This window comes from Carcharhinus amblyrhynchos, chromosome 18 (assembly GCF_965287045.1).
Source record: "Carcharhinus amblyrhynchos chromosome 18, sCarAmb.v2.hapA, whole genome shotgun sequence".
Lineage (NCBI taxonomy): Eukaryota > Metazoa > Chordata > Chondrichthyes > Carcharhiniformes > Carcharhinidae > Carcharhinus > Carcharhinus amblyrhynchos.
Window position 1 is genome coordinate 4,962,195 of NC_137341.1, and position 26,905 is coordinate 4,989,099.

The 26,905-nt window shown below is 43.0% G+C and overlaps 1 protein-coding gene across 8 annotated transcripts in view; it reads right to left on the bottom strand.

The window, feature by feature from the left end:
- Window positions 1-13,293: 13,293 nt before the first annotated feature.
- LOC145354800 (E3 ubiquitin-protein ligase MGRN1-like) overlaps window positions 13,294-26,905 on the bottom strand; it is a 160,136-nt gene continuing 146,524 nt past the window's right edge. Inside the window, exons 16-17 of one of the 8 annotated variants that reach the window (XM_080206291.1) lie at window positions 22,693-22,738; window positions 15,466-15,578 (exon numbers count right to left, since the gene is read on the bottom strand). In XM_080206291.1, coding sequence (XP_080062417.1) covers window positions 22,698-22,738 — 41 coding nt within the window. In that variant the 3' untranslated portion in view covers window positions 15,466-15,578; window positions 22,693-22,697. Of the gene's footprint in view, window positions 15,597-22,692; window positions 22,739-26,905 lie in introns of all 8 variants that reach the window. The other 7 variants (XM_080206293.1, XR_013888904.1, XR_013888905.1 and 4 more) reach the window with 7 other exon arrangements.

The following is a 26,905-nucleotide window of genomic DNA, read 5'->3' on the forward strand; positions in this document are numbered from 1 at the left end:
ACTCAATGGGCCGAATGGCCTCTTTGGGCACTGCGAGGATTCTAATGATTTTTCAGCAGCAGGGGAGATGGAGCACAACTCGGGTGAAAACTCTCAGAGTAACATGTCCATTCCATCACCTCAGTGGTTGTTTTTGATTGGTCCTTCAAATCCCACAGCCGGCACAGAGATCCTCTGCATGAGGTAGTTTTAACATGACCGAGTATTTCGAAAAGAATGCGTCGTGATGCTTCATAATTTACAATGTTGGCTCTCAATGCGGAGGGTTTAAGTAGTCCGCATCTAAAAAGCAGGCCCCTGGTAAGGAGACCAAGAAGTCTTGCCATGGAAGTAGAAAAGCACCATGGCATTGCCTCCCCCAGCTCCCAGCTGCCATGGCAACTGCTGGCATGCATGGCGTAATAACACTGACAACTTTGATTACTCATTGGAGAGTTATTAGCTTTGAGCAGCAATTTAAAAATAAATAGGAGGAATTATTTTGAAAATTTATAACCCCAGAACAGTTCGTGCTCCATTATCTCCAAGTGTTGAGGCTGGGACTATTTGCACTCCTGCTAAATCATTGTTTCTGAGGGGGAGATTTACCGTTTGGGGCACTTTCGATCTTTGAAACGATCCAAGTATTTTACTGAGTTTGGATGGTGCAGTTGGCTAGGGAAGCTGCAGATCTGCTTTCTGTCTTCAGAACTCACAGCAAGGATGCAAAAGGTTTATTGCTCCTTGCTCTATTTCTATGCGTCACCAACCCGAACGTTTTCTTCAAACTTGCTGATTAATTTTTCGGACAACCTTTGGTTAATTAGTTGCATGTTGAGAAGAGGGAGAAATCACTAAATCGTTTTATTTTAAATCAAACACTAATTTTTCCCCAATGACATTTTTCATATCATTATTTTCAAATGTATATTAGATATTTATTATATGTAATATGCGTACGAACGGACCATTAATGTGGGGGGCAGCATCGTGGCACAATGGTTAGCATTGCTGCCTCAGTGCCAGGGAGCCGGGTTCGATTCCCGGCTTGGGTCACTGCCTGTGTGGTCTTTGCACATTTTTCCCGTGCCTGCATGGGTTTCCTCCGGACGCTCCAACTTCCTCCCACAGTCCAAAGATGTGTGGGTTAGGTGAATTGACCGTGCTAAATTGTCCCTTACTGTCAAGGGGCCTGGCTAGGATAAGTTTCTGGGGCTATACAGTAGCTAATAAGAAAAGCAAATGGAATTTTGGCATTTAAAGCTAAAGGAATGGAGTGTAAAAGTAAGGACATGTTGCTACGTCTATACAAGGCATTAGTGAGAGTGCCCCTGGAGTATTGTGTCCAGTTTTGGTCTCCTTATTTAAGAAAGGTTGTCGTGGTATTGGAAGCAGTTCAGAGGAGGGTCACCGGATTGATCCCAGAGAGGAGGAGTTTGTCTCAAGAGATATTGGATAGTTTAAGCCGATACTTCCTGGGATTTCGAAGAATGAAATTTACTTGGAACGATGGTTTGAGTTATAAGGAGAGCTGGATAGACTGGGACTTCTTCGTTGGAGTGTAGGAGACTTAGGGGTGATCTTATAGAGGTCTATGAAATAATGAGGGGCATAGATCAATTAGATAGTCAATATCTTTCCCAAAGGTAGCGAAGACTAAAACTAGAGGGCATCGGTTTAAGGTGAGAGGGGAGAGATACACAAGGGTCCAGAGGGGCATTTTGTTCCCACACAGAGGGTGGTGAGTGTCTGGAATGAGCTGTCAGAGGTAGCAGTAGAGGCGGGTACAATTTTGTCTTTAAAAAACATTTATGCACTAACATGGGTGAGATGGGCCAAACACAGGCAATTGGGACGAGCTTAGTGGTTAAAAAAAAGGTGGCATGGACAAGTTGGGCCAACGGGTCTGTTTCCATGCTGTAAACCTCTATGACTCTGTGACTGACTCTATGATAAAAAGATGTTGACAAGTAGACATAGAGAGGATCCTTCCCACCGAGGGGCAATCTAGAACAAGATGTCATTCTTTTAGGATGAGGATGGCAGAAATGGTGAGAAATTACTTCTCTCAAAGGGTGGTGACTCTGTGGAATTCACTGCCCCAGAGTGCGCTAAGTGCCGCGACATTGAGTAAATTTGAGGAAGACGTGGACAGATTTTTAACGAATAAGAGTTTGAAGGGCTATGGCGAACAGGCAGGAAAGTGGAGATGAGGCCGAGATGAGATCAGCCATGATTGTATTGGATGGTGGAGTCGGCTCTGGTCAGACCCCATTTGGAGTATTGTGAGCAGTTATGGGATGGGTCCCATATCTAAGGAAGCACGTGTTGGACTTGGAAAGGGTCCAGAGGAGGTTCATAAGAAGGATCCCTCGAATGAAGAGCTTCTTGTATGAGCAACACTTGAGGGCTCTGGGTCTGTACTTGTTAGAGTTTCGAAGGATTGGGGAGGGGAGGGAGGGGTGCGGGGGTTCTTATTGAAACTTAAAGGATACTGCGAGTCCTGGATAGAGTGGGCACGGAGAGGGTGTTTTCACTAGTAGGAAAAACTAGAACCAGAGGCACAACCTCAGGCTAAAGACAATCCTTTACAACAGAGATGAGGAGCAATTTCTTCAGCCAGAGAGTGGTGAATCTGTGGAACTCTTTGCCACAGAAGGCTGTGGAAGCCAGGTTATTGAGTGTCTTTAAGACAGAGATAGATAGGTCCTTGGTTAATAAGGGGATCAGGGGTTATGGGGAAAAGGCAGGAGAATGGGGGTGAGAAAACTATCAGCCATGATTGAATGGCGGAGCAGACACAATGGGCCAAGATGTCTAACTTTGCTCCTATGTTTTATGGCCGCCCTGAATGAGGGGGGTGGAGTGATCAGTCTGTGAAGGCGAGGGGCAATTGGTCCATGAGGGGTAGGGCAAATCAGCCACAAAGGCCAACGGTAGCTGGGGGGAGGTCGCTGATCTTATCTGCACGTTCACACAAATATAAAATATCACTGATCAGACTGCCGTGCAAATGCTGATGCATTATCAAGCTTACATTTACCTATCGAGCAGATGCCAGCAAGTGGTTTTGCGAACAATCTTTATTTGTCACAAGTAGACCATTTGATTGTGACAGCTTCTCGAGTTCAGAGACATACTAGAAATGATTTTGTGATGGGGAAGGTGATGGATTTGGTATTGAAAGAATGATAGCTGGAACACATCATCCGACATTCCACAGGGTCCGATCCCTCTGCGACACCCTGGTCCACTCTGCGATCACGCCCAACGCCTCATCCCCTGCCCATGACACCATATCACGCAATCACAAAAGATGCAACAACTGAAACTTTAGCTCCTCCCATCCCAGGGCCAAAACATCCCTCTCAGGTGACTGCTGTTGAATGCTGAGAGATGCTAGATGATGTGTTCCAATAGGTAAATGTAAGTTGATCTTTCTCTACATTCTAGCTATGACTGTAACACTACTTTCTGCACTCTCTCCTTTCCTTCTCTATGAACAGTATGCTTTGTCTGTATAGCGCGCAAGAAACAATACTTTTCACTATGTTAATGCATGTGACAATAATAAATCAAATCAAAAAGCAAATTGAATCGCCCCTCCCACCCCACCAGGCCCATCAATTACCTATTCTTTAACACACTGCTGACCTTTGTTCTGCCATTCCCACATTCTGATCTCTTCATGTTCAATTATCAGCACCGTTCTTATCCAATCACCGCTGTTCATTTCCTTCCTTTTTTTCCCATCTCTTCCTTGACTGCACCTATTGCTGTCCCTCTATCCAACCCCTGCTGCTCCACACTTCCTCCCACCTACCCCCAAAAACAGGATAAATCTCATCCGAGTTCCAGCTGTCTTCACGAAGGGTCATCCGGACTCGAAACGTTACCTCTGTTCTCTGTCCACAGATGCTAACCAGACCTGCAGAGATTTTCCAACATTTTCTGTCTTCGTTGAATCTGAGTTGCTTGTTGATTGTGTTTTTGCTCCTATGCCATGTGCAAATGATGCAGAATTAGTTTCAAGGGAAGACACTCCAAATCCTACTTCTAGGGTCAAGAGCAGCCAAATTCAGAATGGCATCTGCAGCCAAACAAGAGTAGACATCCTCCTGATCAACTTTCTTATTGACTGTGCATGATGACTAATGATTCATAGTACTCTGTCTGGAGTATTATTGATCCAATGTATAACATTGTAGTCAGTAAGAGTCATGACCACAGAAGGGGAAGGATGTTCGAAATTTAAAAGGTTTGCAGGTTGCTTCAAGAGCTGATCACATGATTTGATGGTGGTGTCATAAGGGTGTTTACAAAAGCAGTTGTTTTACTTCACTCTGGAGGCAAAACCTCCTAGAATAGATTTGCTGTTGTTAGTTTGAATCTACTCGTGCAAACCACACCTTTTTTTGTAGACACACAATTCCGTACATAATTGGGACATTTTAGAAGCGCAAAGGTTTTGTGGTTTGGACAAGATCCACTGCCGTTATTTCGGTGTTGTTGGAGGCTAAGGGGGTCAGATAAGGGAAGATCCGAGGGTTCTGTGTCATCAAGACTGTCGTGACCCAGGTCGGAGATGGTTTGCAGACACACACCTGGTTAACGTTAATCATGACGTGGAGATGTCGGCTTTGGACTTAGTAACATTCATCATGTCTGGGGTCATCGAACAAAAGCAACACACAGGCTGAACTGATTGACTGGGGAGACCCTACATCGATGAGTCGGAAAGACTAAGATTGCACGTGGTCTCACATTTATGCTGGAAGTAATACAAGTGCTTGTAACTATATGGAGGTATATCCTTGATGCATTGACTATTTAAAGTGAAATTTACCTCTAATATGTCAATGATATTACAAACAAAGTTAGAATTACATTGATATTACATGGGTTTTTACAGTAAAATTAATAAAAAGTAAAATTGTGTCCGGTGGTTTTCTTTCCGTTCGCTTTGTCAGTATTCCTTGGGGATCATTACAAACGTCGTGCGGCTCCATCCTCACCTGAGCTCATCTGCTGCAGAAATGCTCAGTCATGTCTTTGTTATCGCTGGACTTGGCCTTTCCAACGTCCTCTTGGCCTCCCTTGTTCCACACTCTGCGAACTTGAAGGCATTGAAAACGCTTGTTTTTTGTGTCTCTTACCAGAGAGAAGAGTGAGCACAGATTCACAAGGATTGTAGGCTTCCCCATGGTCCAGGGTGATATTTCGGACAACATGAAATATGATGGTGTGCAAGTGATTGGTCTGCTGAAATAATGCTTCCAATGCCTGCAGGACTATGGAGGAGCCCTGCATACTTAGAATACAGGTAAATTTCACGGGGATCTGTTATGTGCCGCACTTTCATAGAATCATTCAGTGCGCTCGAGGCCTTTTGGCCCATCAAGACTGCACGGACATATTGGGAAAACCTGAATTCCCACCTAATCCCATTTGCCAGCACTTAGCTCATAGCCCTGACTGTTACGATGTGCCAAATGCTCATCCAGGTACTTTTTGAAGGACGTGAGGCAACCCACCTCCACCAATCTCCCAGATAGCACATTCCAGACCGTCACCACCCTCCAGGTAAAAGATTTTCCCCAAACCTCCTGCCCCTCACCTTGAACCTGCGTCCCCTCGTGACTGACCCATCAACCAAAGGGAACAGCTGCTCCTTATCCCCTTTGTCCATGTCCCTCTTCAGCTTGTACACCTCAATCAGGTCATCTCTCAGTCTTCCCTGCTCCAACATAAACAACCCAAGCCTACCCAGCCTCTCCTCGTAACTTAAACGTTCCATCCCAGGCAGCATCCTGGTGTATCTCCTCTGCACCTTCTCCAGTGTGATCACATCCTTCCTATAATGCAGTGACCAGAACTGCACACAGTGCTCCAGCTGTGGCCTCACCAAAGTTCTTTACAACTATAATCTATGCCTTGATTGATAAAGACAAATGCCATTTACCCACCACCCTACTAACATGCCCTTCCACCTTCAGAGATCTGTGGACAAATACATTAAGGTCCCTTAGTTCCACAGAATTTCTTGGTGTCCTACCATTGTCCAATTACTCCTGCCAAACTGCATGACTTCACACTTTTCAGGCTTACATTCCATCTGCCCATTTGACTATTCTGACTTCATCTTCTTTTGGCCCAAGATACTCTAGCCTACTGTTAACTAAGCAGCCAATCTTTGTCTCATCCACAAACTTACTAATCCTACCCCCCACATAGTCAATGTCATTTATATAAATGACGAATAATGGGGAGTCTGACACAGATCCCTATGGTATGCCACTGGACACTGGCTTCCAGTCACTAAGCAGCCTTGTGTAATCACACTCTGTATCCTACAACTGAGCCTATTTTGAATCCACTTAAATCAAATTACCCTGTATGCTATGTGAGTTTACCTTCTTTATAAGTCTCCCAAATAAGGCCTTGTCAAAGGCTTTGCTGAAATCCGTATGAGCTACCTTGACTGCACTACCCTCGTCTACACACCTGGACACCTCCTCAGAAAATTCAATCAAAGGCCATCATGATGTGATGGCCTTTGCCGACAGGCATATGGTGGCCAAATGAGCAGGAAGAGAAGGAGGAGGAAGAAGAGAAACTGGAGAAAGAAAAAGGGATGAAGCAACCTACGTGCTCACTTTCTAGCTGGGTTCTCCATGACTGCCTCACCCAACCACGATACCAGTTTAGATGCAAAAAGATACAAAAGTCTGATGTCACCTACCAGCCGACTCAAGAATAGCTTCTTTCCTGCTGCCAGACTTTTGAACGGGCCTAAGTTGATCTTTCTCTATACCCTAGCTATGACTGTAACACTACATTCTGCACTCTCGTTTCCTTCTCTATGAACGGTATGCTTTCTCTGTATAGTGCGCAAGGAACAAAACTTTTCACTGTATACTAATACATGTGACAATAATAAAATCAGTAAATACAGTCCCAATTCATCATGACCCATCAGTTCAACACTTCTACCATCACAAGGTTTACTGAACTTCACGTTTGGGCACAAAGCAAAAATAAAAGCCAACAAGGTAAACATTTCAAACCAAATTAATAAATAAAATTTGCCGTTTACGAACATTTGGAGAGGTTTGACATGATCAGGAATAGTCAGCATGGATTTGTCAAGGGCAGGTCGTGCCTTACAAGCCTAGTTGAGTTCTTCGATAATGTGACCGAACACATTGACGAAGGAAGTGCCGTGGACGTAGTGTACATGGACTTCAGCAAGGCGTTTGATAAGGTCCCCCATGCAAGACTTCTTGAGAAGGTGAGAGGCCATGGGATCCAAGGGCCTTTGGCCTTGTGGATCCAGAACTGGCTTGCCTGCAGAAGGCAGAGAGTGGTTGTGGATGGGGCTTTTTCTGAATGGAGGTCAGTCACCAGCGGAGTGCCTCAAGGATCTGTTCTGGGACCCTTGTTGTTTGTCATTTTCATAAATGACCTGGATGAGGAAGTGGAGGGATGGGTAAGTAAGTTCGCTGATGACACGAAGGTTGGTCGTGTTGTGGATGGTCTGGAAGGATGGCAAAAGTTGCAGCAGGACATAGATAGGATGCAGGACTGGGCGGAGAAGTGGCAGATGGACTTCAACGCAGATAAATGTGTAGTCGTCCATTTTGGCAGAACCAACGGGATGAACGAGTACACTATCAAGGGCAGAAGTCTGAGTAGTGTTGAAGAGCAGAAGGATCTTGGGGTCCGGGTCCACAGGACTCTTAAATCGGCCTCGCAGGTGGAGGAGGTGGTCAAGAAGGCATATGGTGTACTGGCCTTCATTAATCGAGGGATTGAGTTTAGGAGTCGGGAGGTAATGCTGCAACTTTATAAGACCCTTGTCAGGCCTCATTTGGAGTATTGTGCGCAGTTCTGGTCGCCTCACTATAGGAAAGATGTAGAAGCTATTGAGAGGGTACAGAGGAGATTTACAAGGATGTTGCCCGGACTGGGAGGCATGCCTTATGAAGTTAGGTTGAGGGAGCTGGGACTCTTTTCCCTGGAGAGATGAAGGTTGAGAGGCGACCTGATAGAAGTTTACAAAATGTTGAGAGGAATAGATAGGGTGGACTCTCAGAGGCTATTTCCCCGGGTTGAAATGGTTGCTACGAGAGGACACAGATTTAAGGTGCGGGGAGGGAGGTTCAGAAGTGATGTTAGGGGTAAGTTTTTCACTCAGAGGGTGGTGAGTGAATGGAATCGGCTACCGTCAGTGGTGGTGGAGGCGAACTCGCTGGGGTCTTTTAAAAGACTTCTGGATGAGTATATGGGGTTTAATGAGATTGAGGGTTATAGATAGGTCTGTAGGTTGGTAGGTGTTGATGTGATCGGCACAACTCGTGGGCCGAAGGGCCTGTTTGTGCTGTAGTGTTCTATGTTCTATGTTTGCATAATTATCTGGATAGTCAAGCATTTATTGCCCATCTCTTGTTCTCCTTGAGAATGAGATAGTGAACTGTCTTCTTGAATCTGCAGTCACTGAGGTGTAGGTACACTGTTAGGGAGAGAGTTCCAGGATTTTGACCCAGTGACTGTGAAGGAACGATGATTTATTTCCAAGTCAGGATGTTAAGTGGCTTGGAGGGGAATTTACAGGCAGTGGTGTACCCAGGTATCTGTTGCTCTTGTCCTTCTAATGGCAGTGGCCTTCGGTTTGAAAGGTGCTACCTAATGAACTTTGCTGAGTTCCTGAAGTGCATCTTGTCAATGTGTCAGTGGTGGAGGGATTGAATGTTTATGGAAGGGATAGCAATCAAGTGGGCTGCTTTGCCCTGGATGGAGCCGAACTTCTCAAGTGTTGTCTGAACTGTACTTATTCAGCAAGTGCAGCATATTTCATCACACTCCTGACTTGTGCCATGTGGATGACGGCTTTGGGAAGTTAGGAGGGGAGTTACTCTTCACAGGGTTGATTCCTAGCCTCTGACCATCTCTTGTAGCTACAGTATTTATATCATTGGTTCAATTCAGCTTCTTGTCAATGGTAACCTCCAGGATGCTGATCACGGGGTTTCAGTGATGGTAATGCCCTTGAACGTCATGGGGATTCTCGCTTGTTGGAGACGGTCATTGCTTGGCATTGAACGTTACTTGTCAAGCCAAACTTAAATATTGTCTGTTGCTTTTGAATATGGATGGTTTCATGGTGCTGAACAGTCATCAGTGAACTCCCCCCCTTCTGACCTTATGATGGAAGGGCATCGATGAAGCAGCTGAAGATGGTTGAGTCTAGGATGCTTACACATTCCTCAAGTGTCTGTTATTCACGTGACTTTGTTTATCCTAAGTGCTCCTACACCGTGCACAGATTATTCACGAAGGCCCACCTTCTCAACCTTGCCTCAGGTTTGATGATCCTCAGGTGAAATGACCACCAGTCACAGCTGACGGTCTTCTGGGACTATGGCAACTTTACCTGTCCACAGTGCTACCCCTGTGGCTACAATATTTAAGATTCCAGATGGCCTTGTTGAACACCCTAGAGCAACTCTGGTTCTAGAAGGCCTGGCTTTGGACTGCACCACCTCAGCAGGGCAGTAGACGTCTGGGCTGACTGGCTAAGGGATAATGCAAGGTTACTGGCAGAATGACAGTGGTGAGAGGGTAAATGCTGTCATCCTAATGGGAAAGTAGGATAATGCTTCGTGGAACCATTATCGCTTCTCAGCGATCCTGGTAATCTGTTGGGCATGATGTGGAGATGCCGGCGTTGGACTGGGGTAAACACACTAAGAAATCTCACAACACCAGGTTAAAGTCCAACAGGTTTATTTGATAGTAAACGCCACAAGCTTTCGGAACGCTGCTCCTTCGTCAGGTGAGTGGAAAGCTCTGATCAGAAACAGGGCGTATAAAAGGGACACACAGTTTACAGAATCCTGATTATAATGTGAGTCTTTACAGCTCATCTGATATTCTGTTGGGTGCACAGTTTGCTGGACTGCTACGATATGCTGCAAGCCCCTTTAAACAATGATTCCACAGACACAGTGGCTCCAGTCCAGGCTTCCACCATAGCATTCAAACACTGGACGGGTTCTGTTTATGCTGTAATGGAAGCAGAGACATTGGCCATCAGGCATTAGTTGGGATGCAATTGTGTTATCAGTGGCCACACTGAAAATTATGGATTCCAAGCTTTGTGCAATACTCTATGCAAGTCATTACTGAACTTCTGCATGCTCATTGCAGCACGTGATTGGGTTAGCGCCTGAGCTTCGTGTTACGGTATTTGAAGATGCATGCACTGACTACGACCGCTCATGAGAGACAATTGAACTTAGAGGCACAGCATTCAGGTCCATGGGGCTGGACCACTGGCATTGACTATCCAACTATCTGATCCCACTTCCCTCGCCAAGTCTGTCTGAAGGGCCACCTGTCGACTGATCATTTCTTCGTCAAGACCGTGGCACCCAGGGCAACGTCAGAGAACTTTGGAGTACACTATCTCTCCTCTTGCACCGTAGCTGATTTTCCTTTCTGCTCAGACACTTGTCCAAGAATAGCTCTCCTTTAGGCCTCGAATGAATCTGGTCGCTTTGCTGAGGTGTGCAGCCACTCAGCAGCATACTTAGCACTGACTACACGTAGTGATCAGAAAGGAAGTGAATCTGCTGAATGCAACGAGTTGTCGGATAAGCACACATCATCCCCCTTTGCTACCCAATATAGCCCTATTAAATCTTACCTTACTAAAGTAAGTCATTCACCCCACTGCTCTCAGAGTTACTTAGTTAGTCCCTGTCCACTTTTTTCCCTTCATTGTCCTGCACAAACTTCTCCCCTTCAAACCTTTATTCAATTATTTTCAAAATTACCATTGAATCCACTTGCACTACCATTCCAGATCATAACTCACTGAATAATGAGAAAAATCCTGTTGGCACTTTTGACAATGATGTAAGATCTGTATTCCTTGTGCTAACTGACACTCTCGCCAGGGAAATATTTCTCCTCTCCAACTTTATCAACACTTGGCAACTTATTTTTATGAAATCTTCCTTTAACCTTTTCTGCTCCAAGAACAACTGCGTAGCTTATGGGCCCCTGTACCCTTCATATCAACATAGTGTGTTTGATATATCTCCAGGGATGAAAACATGAAACCCTTGATTTTTACTGAAGCAATTTAACCACTTTCTTTCATTGCGGACATGTTCATGAGACACAAGCAGCTGTTGGGTAAAATACCAGTATAAACGCAACTCATGCAATGTTGAGCTGAATTACGAGCCAAAAGAAGTGTACGAATCGTGCAAGAACTATTACTTTCTAGCCTTCTCGGAAATAAACTGCTCACTTTGTGCCCGTGGGTCTAATATTAGCGTGGCATTTTCTTATTCATGTACAATGGTAATTCTAAGTCTTTTCGTAGCTTCTCATAACACTATTCAATAATCAACCATTATGAGGTCACTATCACAGTCGATTAAAATATTATAAAGAAAAACAGAAACAAATGTTAAATAGGATACTATATGGAGTAAAATATGATTTAATCCTATGACAGCTCTGGTGCACTACGTAGAATATTCTTCACATTTTACTGCCCAGTAAAATATACATTATTCATTATTTTGCAGCTTTTTTATATTGTAAATCACGAGTTGATTTCCTACGGTTCTGAGAGCAGGAACACAGGAATTGAGAGATGACATTATACCAAGGTCAACAGTTTGCTTTATCCCACCCTAGCAGTCACGTGATGGGAGTTGTTGATTACACGTGGCAATTAATCTTTATATCCGTTCGGCCAAAACACATCCAAAAACGAGGTGAGGAAACCCCCAGTGCTGGAGAGCTTTGGGAACCATCGGTCCAAATTCACCCCCTCCAAATTTGCGAAACTTGCACGAGTAATTTGAAAGGATCGTTCTCTGGAATAAATCCATAAAAAATGGACTCCTCCATTCTTCCAACACCACTTCCTGAGCCAATTTCTGAACTGAACAGTGCTTGGAAATAGAGTTGGCTGCACTGAAAACAAATGCAGATACAGCAAAGTCTGAAATTCTCACAACCTAAACCAGTGGCTGCTGCAACTTAAATCTTTCAATTTTCTTCATTTTTAACGAGATAAGCATACACTCCCTCGCCAGCACATATCCAGAGTTCTACTAGACCGTATTATAGAACGTCAAGGCAGGTATAACCTGCTTTTTAAAATATACCATTGAACAAAATCTGTGCTAATTCTTTTGCAGACACTTTCATTCAACATGTTTGGGTACAGAATGCATTTCCACATGGCTCCACTGGGAATCGTTGCAATGCTTTTAAAATCATGCACTTGCCAAGGTACATTTCGCTCTGCAATATTTTATAAGCAATACGGAGACATCCCGTTATAACCAGCAGCCACTTATAATGGGCCAATCAGCCGTGCAGAAACCAGTCCATTCCGCATCTTGTGCTGTACTTACCTATTCACCGAGAGTGCCCCTCGAATGGTTCTCTCTCACAATTCTGAGATGTCAGCGTGAAGGATCCCACAGCGGCATGACAGCAACTATCTACAAGCGGTGTTTTAATTTTGAGGATAGCATGGACAGGAGCATAGGGAAGAAAGAAAGGTTAAAACTCAAAGGCATGCAACAAAACGTAGCAATTCCTTACCTTTTTGTTTTCAATGTATTTCTTCCAGTTCATTCAGGAGTGGATTGGCAACAGGATGTCATGGGAAACTATGATAGCTATCTGACCCTTGCTTATTTCACGCTCTTATGATTAGACGAAGAGTACTTTGGTGATTTAGACTGGCGAAGGGAAAATCCTAGCTTCCGTGTACATTAACAGTAGATGTTAATATTTGGGATCCCACATTCTATTGTGAAAATACCACTAGTTATGTCAGAATAACTGCACTGATGTCACAGCAACTTCCTGTGACATCATAAAGCAGTTCAACTACCTTCAGATTTCACATTTCAATATTTTTACACTTAAAACCTTGGTTTATGTCGTTTTAGCTTCACCGCTGCAATTCTGATGGTACAAGTGCTTACAAGCCCGCAGGATTCAAACCACAGGAACCATAAAGCGAGTTAGGATAGATTAAAACACGCAACCAGTGGACATATCTACGCACGACAATGCTGCCACTCTCTCGCCAAGTGAGAGGATGCATTCACAGTATCCATTGGTCATAAGAGTTTACTGACCTGATATAAAAAAAAGTGCAGCGGATTCTTCTAATGCTGAAACGCTTTACATTTACCATGATCAGGTGCTGTGTTTTTAGGGGTAACATGTGGTAAAATGTAACGTGGTTAAAATATAGACTTGAAAGCCCAATTAGTGTTGCCTGCTACGTTTTATTACAATACATTATACTACAAACAAATGCAAAATCACATTTATATGAAATTACAGTGAAATTCTTCAACCTTTTAAAAGGATGCACTTGATACATTCTGTAATAATGCAGCAATGAAGCTCTATGGAAATGAGCGACTAAAGATTAAAATCTACAATAGGTAAATTCTAACGTGATTCTGCAGGATAACCCACGTTACGCTGTTCATGTATGTTTTCAATGTCATTTCACAATACATTCAACTAAGCATCTATTTACAGTACAGCATATAGAAAATTTGTATTTTCATCCAAAACTGTTCGAAATTCCAGATTCTGCTGAATCACAATCACCAGATCAAATGACAAGACTTTTTTTTAAGAAATACTTTCATCATAAGATCAGGTACAAGGCACAGAGTAAAGACACCATATCAGCAGATGAATGAATGTACTGTATTAACATCCCCTGAATAGCAAGACCAAAAATCATCAGTATTCAGGAATAATGTCAACACAGCAAAAGGTAACGCACACATTTTGCAGAGTGTGGATAAACGGTGCACATGTGGTAATCATTTCCCTTTTGTACAGCTGAATGAAGTTGTGAAGAGATCATGGATGGCATGATCAGAGATAGCGTATTTTAATCGGAGGTGTACACTGAATAAAGAACATTTAAAACATTTTTGCTATTACAAATTATTTTTCTGTGCTCTAATTTACCTGCATATTTTTACCATTTGCTTCAATATCACTGTTGTTCATCATAAAAATCTAATGAAAACTGGTTAAACGATTAAGAAACAGCGCGAGATACAAAAGGGATACAGACCCTTTTACAGAAAGGAAATCAATCACCGACAATTAGCGTTACGGGGAGAAATTCAATGCTTGGAGGAAAAGTAGCAATAGCATTATATCTCAGCAGTTAAGTCTATGCAGCTGTGCAAAGATTTTAAGCAAAAAGACCAAATTAAACTGATAATTAAAAGTCATCGCTTACGAACAATTTTTTTGGGAAATCAGATGTAAAATCTCAAGCAATTAGATTGGTTTGGTGCAGTGTAAAATGCAGGCAAAGGCATACTAAAGGCTTGAGTTTTAGCTGCTGCAAGATACAGCAGAATTATTTGGCCGCATTTGCTGCAAATGTTCAACATTCTACTGCCGTACTCACGTGTAGGTTAGTGCATTAAATACCACAACAGTAGACAGATAAACAAGTTATCACAAACCATGTATTAAAATACCACTGCAGGTTACACTCACCATTTTTAATGTAAATGAAGGGAGTCAGAAGAAACTAAATGCTTTGCAAGCTGCGATGAAAAATAATAACCTGTGCACAATTCAATGGCCTGGAACATTGGTCCTATTGTACACAATTTTCTAAAACATGGGTTTAATTTCCATCAGTTCATTGGACGAAAGGTGGTTCACAAACATACATGGAAGGGTAAAGCCATTCAGTAGAGCACAATTGGAAAGATAGAAAATTTTAAAAAGCAACTCCAGCGAGAAAGAAACATCATTCTGCACAGGTGACAAAAGTAGATACTGCCCAAAGTACAAACTCAGGACATTTGTTTTAAGTTTCTTTAAAACCAATCATGCATTATTAAATGGTTGTTCATATGTGCAAAAGTCCAAAACAGCTTCAATGTATACTGGTGCCATGAATCACAACATGACATGAATCGTGAGTCACTAATTAATGTGTTGGATACGATACTTTAGCTTTGTATAATTGAATTTCTAAATTAACCTACCAAGTGTTAGTATTGTTTTCTTAAAAAATGAAAACCTGAACGGTCATGGCTTTCTCTGCGATTAGTAGAAAGAAAATAAGTTTATACTGTCTAACCGGTGTTTTCTGCTACTGCAGAATGTATCTTGAAAGATGTAACAGACCAATAACCATTATAAATTAGAAGTGTGAACATTGATTAGTCAAACTGCTACAGTCAATGGGAATATAAGAGGAAACAAGTCTGAGTCACACGTCTCTTAAAATGTACGGTGCAAATGTCAAATGAGTACACCGTGAAGCATGGTGAACTAGTTCGAAACAAGACAGTTAGGTACATCATGAAGACAAAGTCTGTGACACAGGGACAGTAGAGCTTACATGGCACATGCAATTGGTCATTCTGGTGTTGGTTCTAATTCTCAAGGAGCCTGGTTCTCATCCTCTATATGAACAGAACTGGAGGCAGCAAGTAGAGGCTGAGAGGAACTGTTGGTGCTCTGGCTTTTCAGGCTTTCAGTCGAATCTGAGGTTCCTGCAGAAAAATATAAAACTGAGAAACATCTCACATTTTAAAAATGACGATAATTGAGCCAAGTGGTTATGATGTTTCACATTTCAATAACATACAGGGTTTTGATTTCAATGCATGACAAACATTTATTCACTTTGGGAAAATAAAAAGCCAGTTACTGATTTATCATAGGTAAGTAGCATGACAATGTGACTCTTAGATTACTGCATGTCTGTAAACGACACAAGACTGAAACATTTTTTCATGAAGATAGATTAAAACAACACTTGCCGTCTGTCCCAAAATAATTATAGTCTCAGCATGTAACTTGTTTTAAAAATTGATCATACTTAGTTAAGATACATCCTTGAATAAGCCTCAAGAAAAATAATGCAAACAAACATATTCAAAGGCAATGCCAAGGGTATTAAGGCTTACTGATTGAATGGAAAATCCTAACAGTGTCCCTGTTTGTGTAAAGAAGGGACCCAGTGACAGAGCGAGGATCCAGCAGTAGGAAGGGTTGTAACACATGGTGTCCCTGTAGTTAGTAACCACAGCTCTGCTGCTCCTTCAGCTTCATTTCAGTATCTGTATGTAAATATATTGAAAATATTCTGAGGCAGCTAAAGCATCCACGATTGAACAAACTGCATACGTTTTTAATGTCCGACATCAAAAGTCTTGCGTTTAGGGTGTGGGGTGGTGAGGAGTGAGGTGGGTTTGCTCATTCATGAGATAGAAATCACAAAGTAACTCGATTTCCTGAACACTGATATGAAGGCAACCACCCCCCCACCCCCCCCCCCCGGCCCCCCGCCCCCCCTCCCCGACATCTTGAGAGGACATAGTAATTGAATGGAACTCTCCCAGGGCCCACAGAACAAAGCCGGAGATTTATGGAAAACCAAGGCTGCTTCAGAAAGTTCTTCCCAATACATAAATAAATGTGAGTGGAGTCGCTACAGAGCTGTGGTTGTTACCTTCCAGGCCAGCACCAGAACATCAAAGATTGATGGTTACTTTGAATGATGATGCACATTTTGATTGTTTCAGCACAAGGCAAACAATAGGCTCAGCATTTGATAATCAAACATTCACATAGCACCTCAGCACCGTACATCAATGCTAGTCACACTTAAGCATCAAAGAATATTGCAAATTTGAGAGAATGAATGGAACATAGTATCACAGCTTGATCTATGGAGATCAAATAGTGGCAAAATAAAAATGACTGCGTTTGATACAAATAAAATACTTTTGCTTAAAACAGATGAGAATTAGAACCATAAAGTACAGTATTTTTTCCAATAGTCCCTGGTGTATCCCTTTTATTGAATCAGAAAATGCCATGGCTTCAACAGTGAAATCACAGTTTGCAAATCATACAACTGTGATCGATGGAAATGGGATCATTATTCCAAAGTTTTATCACCGAGATTCAATTTAATAGTGCTTATTCGCAGAATTGTTCATTAATTTCCAAATCTGAATTCTGAATAGTCCTGAACAAATAACCTAAGTTAGCTGAGAAATAATTTATTGATCAGAGGTCATGCATAATTATTGTATAATGGTCTTCAGAAGCACAATTTTATACTTACTGAACAAATTCTCCAGCAGTTCATTCCTGTCCCACTTACAGGATTTCTAATATTACTAATGCTGAATGCAGATTACCTCAAGTTGGACCACCGGGGCTTGGATTTTACCAGTATTATCCAGGGCGACAGATTAGGAGGTGGGTGGATTATTAACATGTTGGGGAGCCGCATCGGAAGGAACCCCCAACGCCAGCCCACTACCGAGCCCTTTTACTGGCAAGGGCTTGGCGTGGAGATAGGTGGGTTACTTTGCATACTTAAGGCCTAACTGAGGAGTATCACCCCACCAGCTGCACGGAAGTGACCTCAGAGCGACTTCCGAGGAGGGCCTTTGTTTCTGGAGGCTTCCTGTCTCAAGGTGGGCCCCATCGAGAATGGCCACAACAGCGGTTCCACTTGTTGCCACTGGGAGGGTTACCCCTCTGATTGCTAGGGCTTACATGCCTGGCCCAGACGGAAAATACGTTTGTTGTCCTCTCGTTCAAGGGCACTTCAAAGCGGAGGAGCTCCTTGCTTCCTTATAGCCTCAGCAATGGCCACCTTACTTGGAGAGCCAGCTTGCTGTATTTAGCGCTCATTCGTTGCCAACAGGAAGACTGCTATAAGGTTCCAGTGGCTGCCCACAGAGACTCTGAAGCCACAATATGGAAATACAGAAAATAGGAGCAGGAGTAGGCCATTCGGCTCTTCGAGCCTGCTTCGCCATTCATTACGGTCATGGCTGATCATCCACCAATTCCTGTTTTCTCCCCACATCCTTGGATTCCTTTAGCTATAACTAACTCCTTCTTGAAAACATACTACGTATTAGCCTCAGCTGCTTTCTGTGGTAGCCTATTCCACAGGCTTGCCACTCTCCGGGGCGAAGAAATTTCTGCTCATCTCAGACTGAATACCCGTATCTCCAGACTGTGACCCCCCCGGTTGTGGACTCCTTCACCATCAGGAACATTCTTCCTGCATCCATTAGAATTTTATACGTTTCTATGAGATCCTCCCTTCATTCTTCTGAACTCCACATTCATCAGTCCTGCCATTCCAGCAATCAGTCTGGTAAACCTTTACAGCACTCCCTCCATAGCAAGAATATCCTTCCTCAGATCAGGAATGAAAACTGCACATAATACTCCAGGTATTGTCTCACCAAGGCCATGTATAACTGCAGCAAGACATCCTTGCTCCTGTACTCAAATCCTCTTGCAACGAAGGCCAACATACCATTTGCCTTTTTCATCGCCTGCTGCACTTGCACCCTTACCTTCAGAGACTGGTTTACGATGGCACCCAGGTCTCATTGCACAGTTCCCTCTCTATAGCCTTCCTGTTTTTGCTACCTCACATTTATCGACATTATACTGCATGTGCCATGCATTTGCCCACTCACTCAGCTAGTCCAAACCACACTGAAGCCTCTCTGCATCCTCATCACTGCACATCCTTCCACCCATCTTTGTGTTGTTGGCAAATTTGGAGACATTACATATAGTTTCCTCATCTAAAGAATTAATATACCTTGTGAATAACTGGGGTCTTAACACTTATCCTTGTTGTACCCCACTAATCACTGTACGCCACTTGGAAAAGATCTATTTATTCCTGCTTTTTGCTTGTCTACCAACCAGTTTTCTTTCCAGCTCAATACATTTTTCCCAAACCCACGCGCTTTAATTTTACATGCTAATCTCTGATGCAGGACTTTGTTGGAAGCTTCTGAAAGTCCAAGTCAACAACATTCACCGGCTCCCCCTCATCAACTCTTCTACTAGGGTCCAGAGGTCGAGACCGGCCCTGTATCAGGAAAATTCTGGCCTAGGCTTTATAGACAGAATTAAACATTGGACCAGAGTGCACAGAGACACAGAAGAAAGGAGCAGGAGGAGGCCATCTGGCCCTTCGAGCCTGCTTCGCCAATCACCACAATCATGGCTGATCGTCCAACTTTTTAGCCTAATCCTGCTTTTTCCCCGTAACCTTTAATCCCATTCACCCCAAGTGCTGCATCCAGCCACCTCTTGAATACATACAATGCATCAACTACTTCATGTGGTCATGAATCACAGGCTCATCACTCTTTGGGTGAAAAAATGTCTCATCTCCATCCTAAATGGCCTGTATCCACAGACTGTGACCCCTGGTTCTGGACACCCCAACCATTGGGAATAGCCTTCTTGCATCTATCCTGTCAAGTGCTGTTAGAATTTTGTAAGCCTGTATGAAATTCCTCCTCATTCATCTGAACTCCAGCAAAAATGATCCCTACTCAGGTCAATCTCTCCTCATTCATCACAGAACATAGAACACTAAGAACAAACAGGCCCTTCGGCCCACAAGTTGCGCCGATTATATCCCAACCTCTCAGGCCTATCTATAACCTGCAATCCCGTTAAATCCCACGAACTCATCATACCCAGAATCAGCCTGGTAAACCTTCATTGCACTCCCCTGAGAACAAGAACACCTTTCTTCAGGAAAGGAGACTAAAATAAACTGCACACAATATTCTAAGTGTGGCCTCACCAAGGCCCTGTATAATTTGCAACAACACATCCCTGCTCCTGTACTCAAAACCTCTCACAATGAAGGCCAACCTACCATTTGCCTTCTTTACCAGAAATAACATGTAAAATGTGAGGAGGTGTCTCCTTGGTGGAAATGTAAAGTACCTCAAACAAAATCTATTCTAAGATACAGGATGCAATTTTTTCAGTATACCCAAGAACATCTTCATATAATCAAAAACATAAGCTTTCCAGAATTAAGAGATTGTGTAAATCATTGAAAAATGACTGAACCTGTAACGAATAGCATAAAGAGCAGTCAGAAAACAAAAATGGCTGTTTTCTTTAAATGCCAAGTTTACCCACCCCAGGGATCGTCTCACACACACTGTCAGTGGTTCCACACTAGGTACAGGCCACAGACCTCCTGGCCCAGAGTATGACTGTACATTCAATCGTGATCCATTTATCCTGACAGTAGTCGCATAAGGTATAGATTGTCACTTGTGCTGGGGTACAATCACACAGACACTGGTGTGCCATAGTTAAACATGTGTCTGCTGGCCATTACATGGACACTGGCTACCCTGCTTGTGCTGGAGGATTTCTATTCAATTTAGTGGTCTTCCTCTGATCAGCTACTGTTACAGAGGGACTGGTCACCTTCTTGCGCCAAACTACAATTGCAAAGCATTTGCAATTGTAGTTTGGCACTACAATTGTAACAAACGTAACTGCCCCTTCGTGGGGCTCCTCCCATGAAGGGGCAGTTACATCGCTACCAATAACACTTCCCCTGCCCAGACCAGGTGGCCATTCTTCATGCAATGTGGACAATGAATATCAACAGACTATTTGGGCACAGAGGGCATCACATAAAAACTCATTCTTGTTGATATCTACACAAGCCCAAGCTCCCAGCAGGGGTTTCTGAGTCGCGAGAGGCTGATTCTGGCTTTCGTTAGCCCGTGGACTGAAGCCAAATGTCGAGTTTTATTACTCCCCAACTCGAAATAAAGTTAGTGCAAAGCTGGGATCAAAACAGGCAATGGTTCAATTAAACACCGGATAGCTTTGGACACCACTTGTCAAAAAGAACCCAATAAGCGTGGTAAACAAACACAAGATTTGATTTAAAAACAGAAAAGACTGGAAAATCTCAGCAGGTCTGACAGCCTCTGTGGAGAGAGAGAGAATGGAGCCAACTTTGAGTCTGGATGATCCTTTGTCAGAGTCGATTTCATTTTTTTGGAAGCGTAATTGGTGAATCTTTTTAAAGACAAACTGAGAATTTCTCATCTTGAGAGTACTAATTTTCTTCTTTTCGCTTCTACAAGAATAAAAACTATTAATTCACAAAAACTATATGTCGTAAGTACCAGCAGACATTAGACCATCATACAGTTTAAACCACTGCTGACCTTCATTGTTTACAGTTTGGTTTCAACGAAGGCATAATTTGGAATAGCAGAACATGTATGGTAGCTCAAGTACTGCAGCATACAGAATATTGCTTGTGGCTAATCAATTCAAAATGTGCATCATATACAATGTACCTTTGGGACACCCTATCTTCAAATTTAGATTTGGATATCAAGTGAAAATCAAAACGTAAAAAAAGCTAAAAATTTGCTGAAGATAGCAATAGCAGAGAATGCAGATTCCCCTTCAATGTAGACAGCTTTTCTGGAGAGCGTGAAGGGTGGGAAGTTGTTGGAAAGACAAAAAGGGGGAAAGAACTAGATAGAAGGTAATGGACTACAATTCATGGTGCAAGAGATAACTTTTGCAGAGGTTTTTAAATATTGGAAAGACAAGTGGAGTCGCACGGGAAATTTGGGAAGGAATTCCACAGAGGAGGGCCGAGACTCCTGGAGGTTCTTCTTCTAACAGCAGAATGAAGTGAGGAGTGTCCGATGTGGAAATGGGAGGTGACGGATGGGTGAAGGAAATGGCAACGATAGAGTTGGATGAGGTTCTGGAGGAATTTAAATACGAGCGCGAGCGTTCTTAATTCAATGTACTGAGGGATAGGGAAGCAGTGTAGATTAACACGGACGGGGCTGACGGCAAAGTAGCACTTAATGCGGGGCAACACATGGGCGGCCGAGGCATGAAGAAGTTGGAGTTACTTTGGGAGGCTGGGAAGGAGGACACCCCAGCAATGGAAGATTCAAATTGGCCAACGCGTGGATAATGGTTTCTGTGGCAGAAGGGGATAGTTCAAGTGATGTAGCAAAGGTGGTCTTGGTGATGGACAGGTTGTGGATTTAAAATTCAGCTCTGGTGAACAGACAAGGAAAAGGAAATATGGGAGTCATTTACACGTCCTGAAGAACTGGCTAATCAGAAGCAAAGGAGGGGACTGCAAGTCGAGCCTCCAGCTCAAAGGTATCTCATTCACAAAGACTACAGCAAGGGAGTGGAAAGGGAGGTGTTGGTTTTTTGAAATGCCTTGTGAAGGATTTCTGGAGACTAGAGCCAAAATGACTGTATTTCGTTCAACCAACGCTGATGCGCAGGGAGAAGGGGAGGGGGCGTGAAGCAGCAATGTCATGGAGGGTTTTGAAAGCAAGGTTTCAGCAGTGCATGGGAGACAGAAATAACATAAGGCAATGATAATCAGAGTGTCGGACAAGTGAAACTGGGGGGCAGGTACATTTTGGACAAGTTAGGATTTATGACAGGTGGCAATGGAATGGGAGCACTGTTTTAAAGGAGTAGCTGTGTGATCAGGTGGTTGGGGGCGGTGGGGGAGAGGAAGTGAAGAGTACCAAAGCTGCAGCAGACTGGCCCTGCACAGCAAGTTGGCTTTGAGTTAAGACAGGGCAGAGTGGAGAACTCTGTGACAAGATTTCAGGGCTGGTACAGTTGGGAGATTGAGGGAAAGGCTAAGGAACCATAACCTCGAAAAGGCCAAGTAGGACAGCCCGAGTTTGCTTTTAACCATTTTTATGCATACAAATGAAAACACAACAGCTGACTTGCACTCAAATTCATACAAAGGGAAAACAGTAAAGAGTGTTAACATACCAGAATTACTCTTCTATACCAATTGAGCAGGAATCAGGACCCAGAGCTGCCCAAAACAGCAAAATTATGGATAGAAAGGTAAGGATATATTAGATAGGTCATGGAGGTAAGTCAACAAAGAACACACAAAAATGGAACGTAAAAAGTCTTCATAAATGACATGCAAAAGAAACATTTTTGAAAAATTTGTTGGAATGCATTTTGATTAGCTATTGAATATAGGTGACAAAACAACAGAGGATTTGGCTTCATTAAAGCTTGCAACATCACAGTCTTTATATTTTCAATTCAGTTGTGCAAACTGGGCCAATTCAAATCGCACTAATAAACTGTTTACCACCATAAAGTCTTCAGATATTAGAAATCGAAATGAAATGTATTACTAGCAATTTTCCTGGCAATATCTTGCAAAGTTAATTGTAATGGAGGCTTTTTCCGAGGTGCTAAGTTTCATGCTGTTACCTTGAACACGTAGTGTGCAGAAACAATAAACATCGTGCAATACAAGAAGGGTAGTTTCGGTCAATGTGTGCTATCCTTGTCTCTCTGAACGTTATGTTGAAATCAAAGTCAATTGACCAGAGTTAGCGGGTGTGCGGGACAGGTCTGTACAAATCGGCACAATAAAAAGTTTTTTTTCTTAAGATTGGAGTTTTCTAAAGAGGAAGCATTACGCCGTTTCCACCTTTAATTTTTTTTTAAAAAGGTCTTTAATTTCTTGATCTTGGGAAATTTAAATTTGAGTCTACAAAATCAAGACAAACAATTTTAAGATTCCTTTAGAGGATTCACCGTGTGGAAGATTTTAATTTTTTTAATTTAAAATAACAATGCAATGCAGTGGATGTATTTTATCCAGATTTCCTAAAGGCCTTTGATAAGACAATAGACAAATGCACAAGATCAGAGTATGTAGAGTCAAGGAACAAGTAACAGAATGGGTAGCGAGTTGACTGCAAAACAGAAAGCAGAGAGTAGGATTAAAGGACAGCTATTTAGAATGGCAGAAGTGGGTCCCAGAGAAACAGGGCCTGGGCCACGGTTGTTCACAATTTGCAATTTGGAGTGATAAAAACACAATTTCCAAATTTGTGGCTGACACCAAATTCGGGGGATAGTCAATATTGTGAAGAGCTGCAAGAAAATAAACCCACAGAACTGTCATATAAATGGCAAAAGAGTTGCAACACGGGTGTGCGGTTTTACATTTTAACCACACAATTACAGGCGATCACACATTCTGGGATTACAAATACACAAGTCACTAGAAATCATGATGCAGGTCATCAAGGCTGCAAAGAAAGCAAAGCAAGCACAGGAGCTTATTTCTAGGGCCTAACCAAGTTTTGATACAGGCTTAGTGTAACTCGTCTGATGTATCAAAACTTGGTTGGGCCGCACTCGTAGGCAGTTTGGTCACTGCAGTTAAAAATAGATGATACAGGGACTGGAGAGGGTACAAAACAGATTTACAAGGATGGTATCAAAATTGAGAGTTTATACTCGTCAGAAAAGGAGGAATAGGCCAGACTCTCTTCATTTGGTAGCCAAGTGTTGGAGATGGTGGTGTTGGACTGGGTGGGCATAGTTAGAAGTCTCACAACACCAAGTTAAAATCCAACAGGCTTATTTGGAATCATGAGCTTTTGGAGCGCCGTTCACCTGATGAAGGAGCAGCGCTCCGAAAGCTCACAATTTTAAATAAACCCGTTCGACTTTAACCTGGTGTTATGAGACTTCATATCTTTTCACTTGAAAAGAGAAAGCTGAAGGGTGACTGAATTTTGATTGAGTGGGCATAGTTGCCCAGATTTTCACCATGACACAGAGGCTTATCCCACTTTTGTGAGGGTGGATGTTGGAGTAAGGCTGGGAATTGTGCGCGTGCAGGTCAGGAGTGAAGGCTGGCCATTCAAGTCATCAGCTGCCTCCACTGAAGTGGGAATTTAGTCGGCCAGGCGTGTGAAACCCAAAGTATTCAAATTAGGTCGGGTAAGAGCAGGTCTGACTTTGTGACTGCATGTTAATATCCTTTGGATATGATCCAGGGAGACCTTTGGATAAATCAGGTGTCCCTTGGGATTCTTAAAAGTCGGCACAATGCGTACAACAAGTGCTTACCCATTACTGAGAAATTCATCGGAAATATCAGAAGGACCTGTCAAAGGCAGCTGTCAAAGCATTCAAAATCCATGTTCTCTAAATCTTTGAAGAACACGTCTGGAGTGTTACGCTTACTTGTTCACTCTGATTATTGACAGATGATTGAGGGTAGCACAGCATGATTAATTTCACAACAATCCATAATCCCTGTCGAGTGCCTACCAATTCGCCACCTGATTGACATTTACAAGTCAAATGATGTGGGACCATCAATTCCAATACCTGTTGTTACCAGATATTGTGCATTCCCTCATAAGGCTGTACGTAGTTGAAGGGATATAAATGTAGTAAATGGGTTCTTAAGAGTGTTTTTTTCAATGGAGTTATGTTTGCAATAGACACTCAATTTTATTTCATAGAACTTTATCTTATCTAATCTCTGCATGGGTCCAGATGCCTGCCATGGCAGGTGCCCACTGAGCTGGTGTGGAGGAGTAAAAGCAAAGGGAGGTGAGTCAGGTCATGGGGTGGCATGAGCTGGCAGTACATTGGCACAGAGGTGATAAAGAGCCATGGGATGAGTGCAGGGACATAGGTTGGCATGGGCTGGATGGAGGGACATTGGTTGGTACAGAGGGTATGAAAGAGTTATGGGGTGGGTGGAGGGAGACCGTTTGACATGGTGGGTGTAAGGAGGCACGGGTGGTGGATGGAGGAGCATGGGTTGACATGGAGGGTACGAGGGGTTATGGAGGTGGATAGGAGCATAGATATGGCATAGAGAGTTGTAGTAGCCTGACGTTACATGACGAGGAAGCTATAAATCGCAACAGGAATTTATTAAACAGCAACAACAAGCTCATCACTGACAACAGTCTTGCTCTCTATTCCAGGGCACACTAACAGTTGTTTCCCTTTGGACCCACACTCTATCTTTCCACAGACCGAGATTTATATGCTCTGTTCTGATAGGCCCCGAATGGGTTATGTAGCCTGGGCCTTCCGCCCAGCACCCTCTCTGCAACCTTCTCAGTTTCTCCCAGGTTGTCTGCGTCGAGTCTAATCGATACGAGCCACGTCAAAAAAATTCAATGTCTCGGCAGCCATTTGTAAAGGTCCGGTCCAAGGAGCTGGAACTTCTCCCAACTCTGCACCTCCAAAGTAGCATTTCACATTCAGAGCAGAGCAAAACTCGAGGCCATCAGGACAAAATAGTCACCAACAGGAGTTTCAGAAGGAAGCTCTTTAACCCAGTGAGTGGGAACGTGGCGCTCACCACCAGCAACTCAGGCAAACAATACTGAAGGAGAAGCTATGTAAGCCTATGAGGGAGAGGGGTACAAAAACTTATGGATAAGAAAGCACGGGAATGGAGTATAAATGCCAGCATGGACTCGTTGGGTTGAAAGGTCTGTTTTTGTGCTGTATATCCTGTGTAATATGGATGTGTGATGGACAGTTAACAGGAATAAAATTTAGAAAATGATCTGAGAGTTTCAATTTATTTCCCATTAAACACTTCATTCAAGTTAAAGTAAAAGTTTATTTTTTAGTCACAAGTATGCTTACATTAAGACTGCAATGAAGTTACTGTGAAAATTCCCTTCTTGCCACACTCCGGCGCCTGTTTGGGTACACAGAAAATTTAGCATGGCCAGTTCATCTAATCAGCACTTCTTTCAGACTGCGGGAGGAAACCGGAGAACCTGGAGAAAATCCACACAGACATGGGGAGAACGTGCAAACTCCACACAGACAGTGACAAGCTGGGAACCGAACCCAGGTCCCTGGTGCTGTGACGAACAAATGCTAACCACTGTGACGTGACAAGTGAAACAAACTGTGTAAAATAGATCAAGGTAAAAAGTGACCTTCCTCAGAAAAGGGGAAGAAAATGTTAACGTGCAGGAACATTGATAAGCGATGAAAGATAAAGGAAATTAAAAGTGTGCAAATGAAGTGCCCCAGTAAGGAAGACTTTGTGCAAAGTTGGAATGACATGGTCAAATAGAGAAAGATACAGCCAAATTTGAATCAAAAAACATTTAGCTCTTCACTAATCAGATTGTAAAAAAAACTGATGACAAAGAACAGATGTAAAACATTTGTA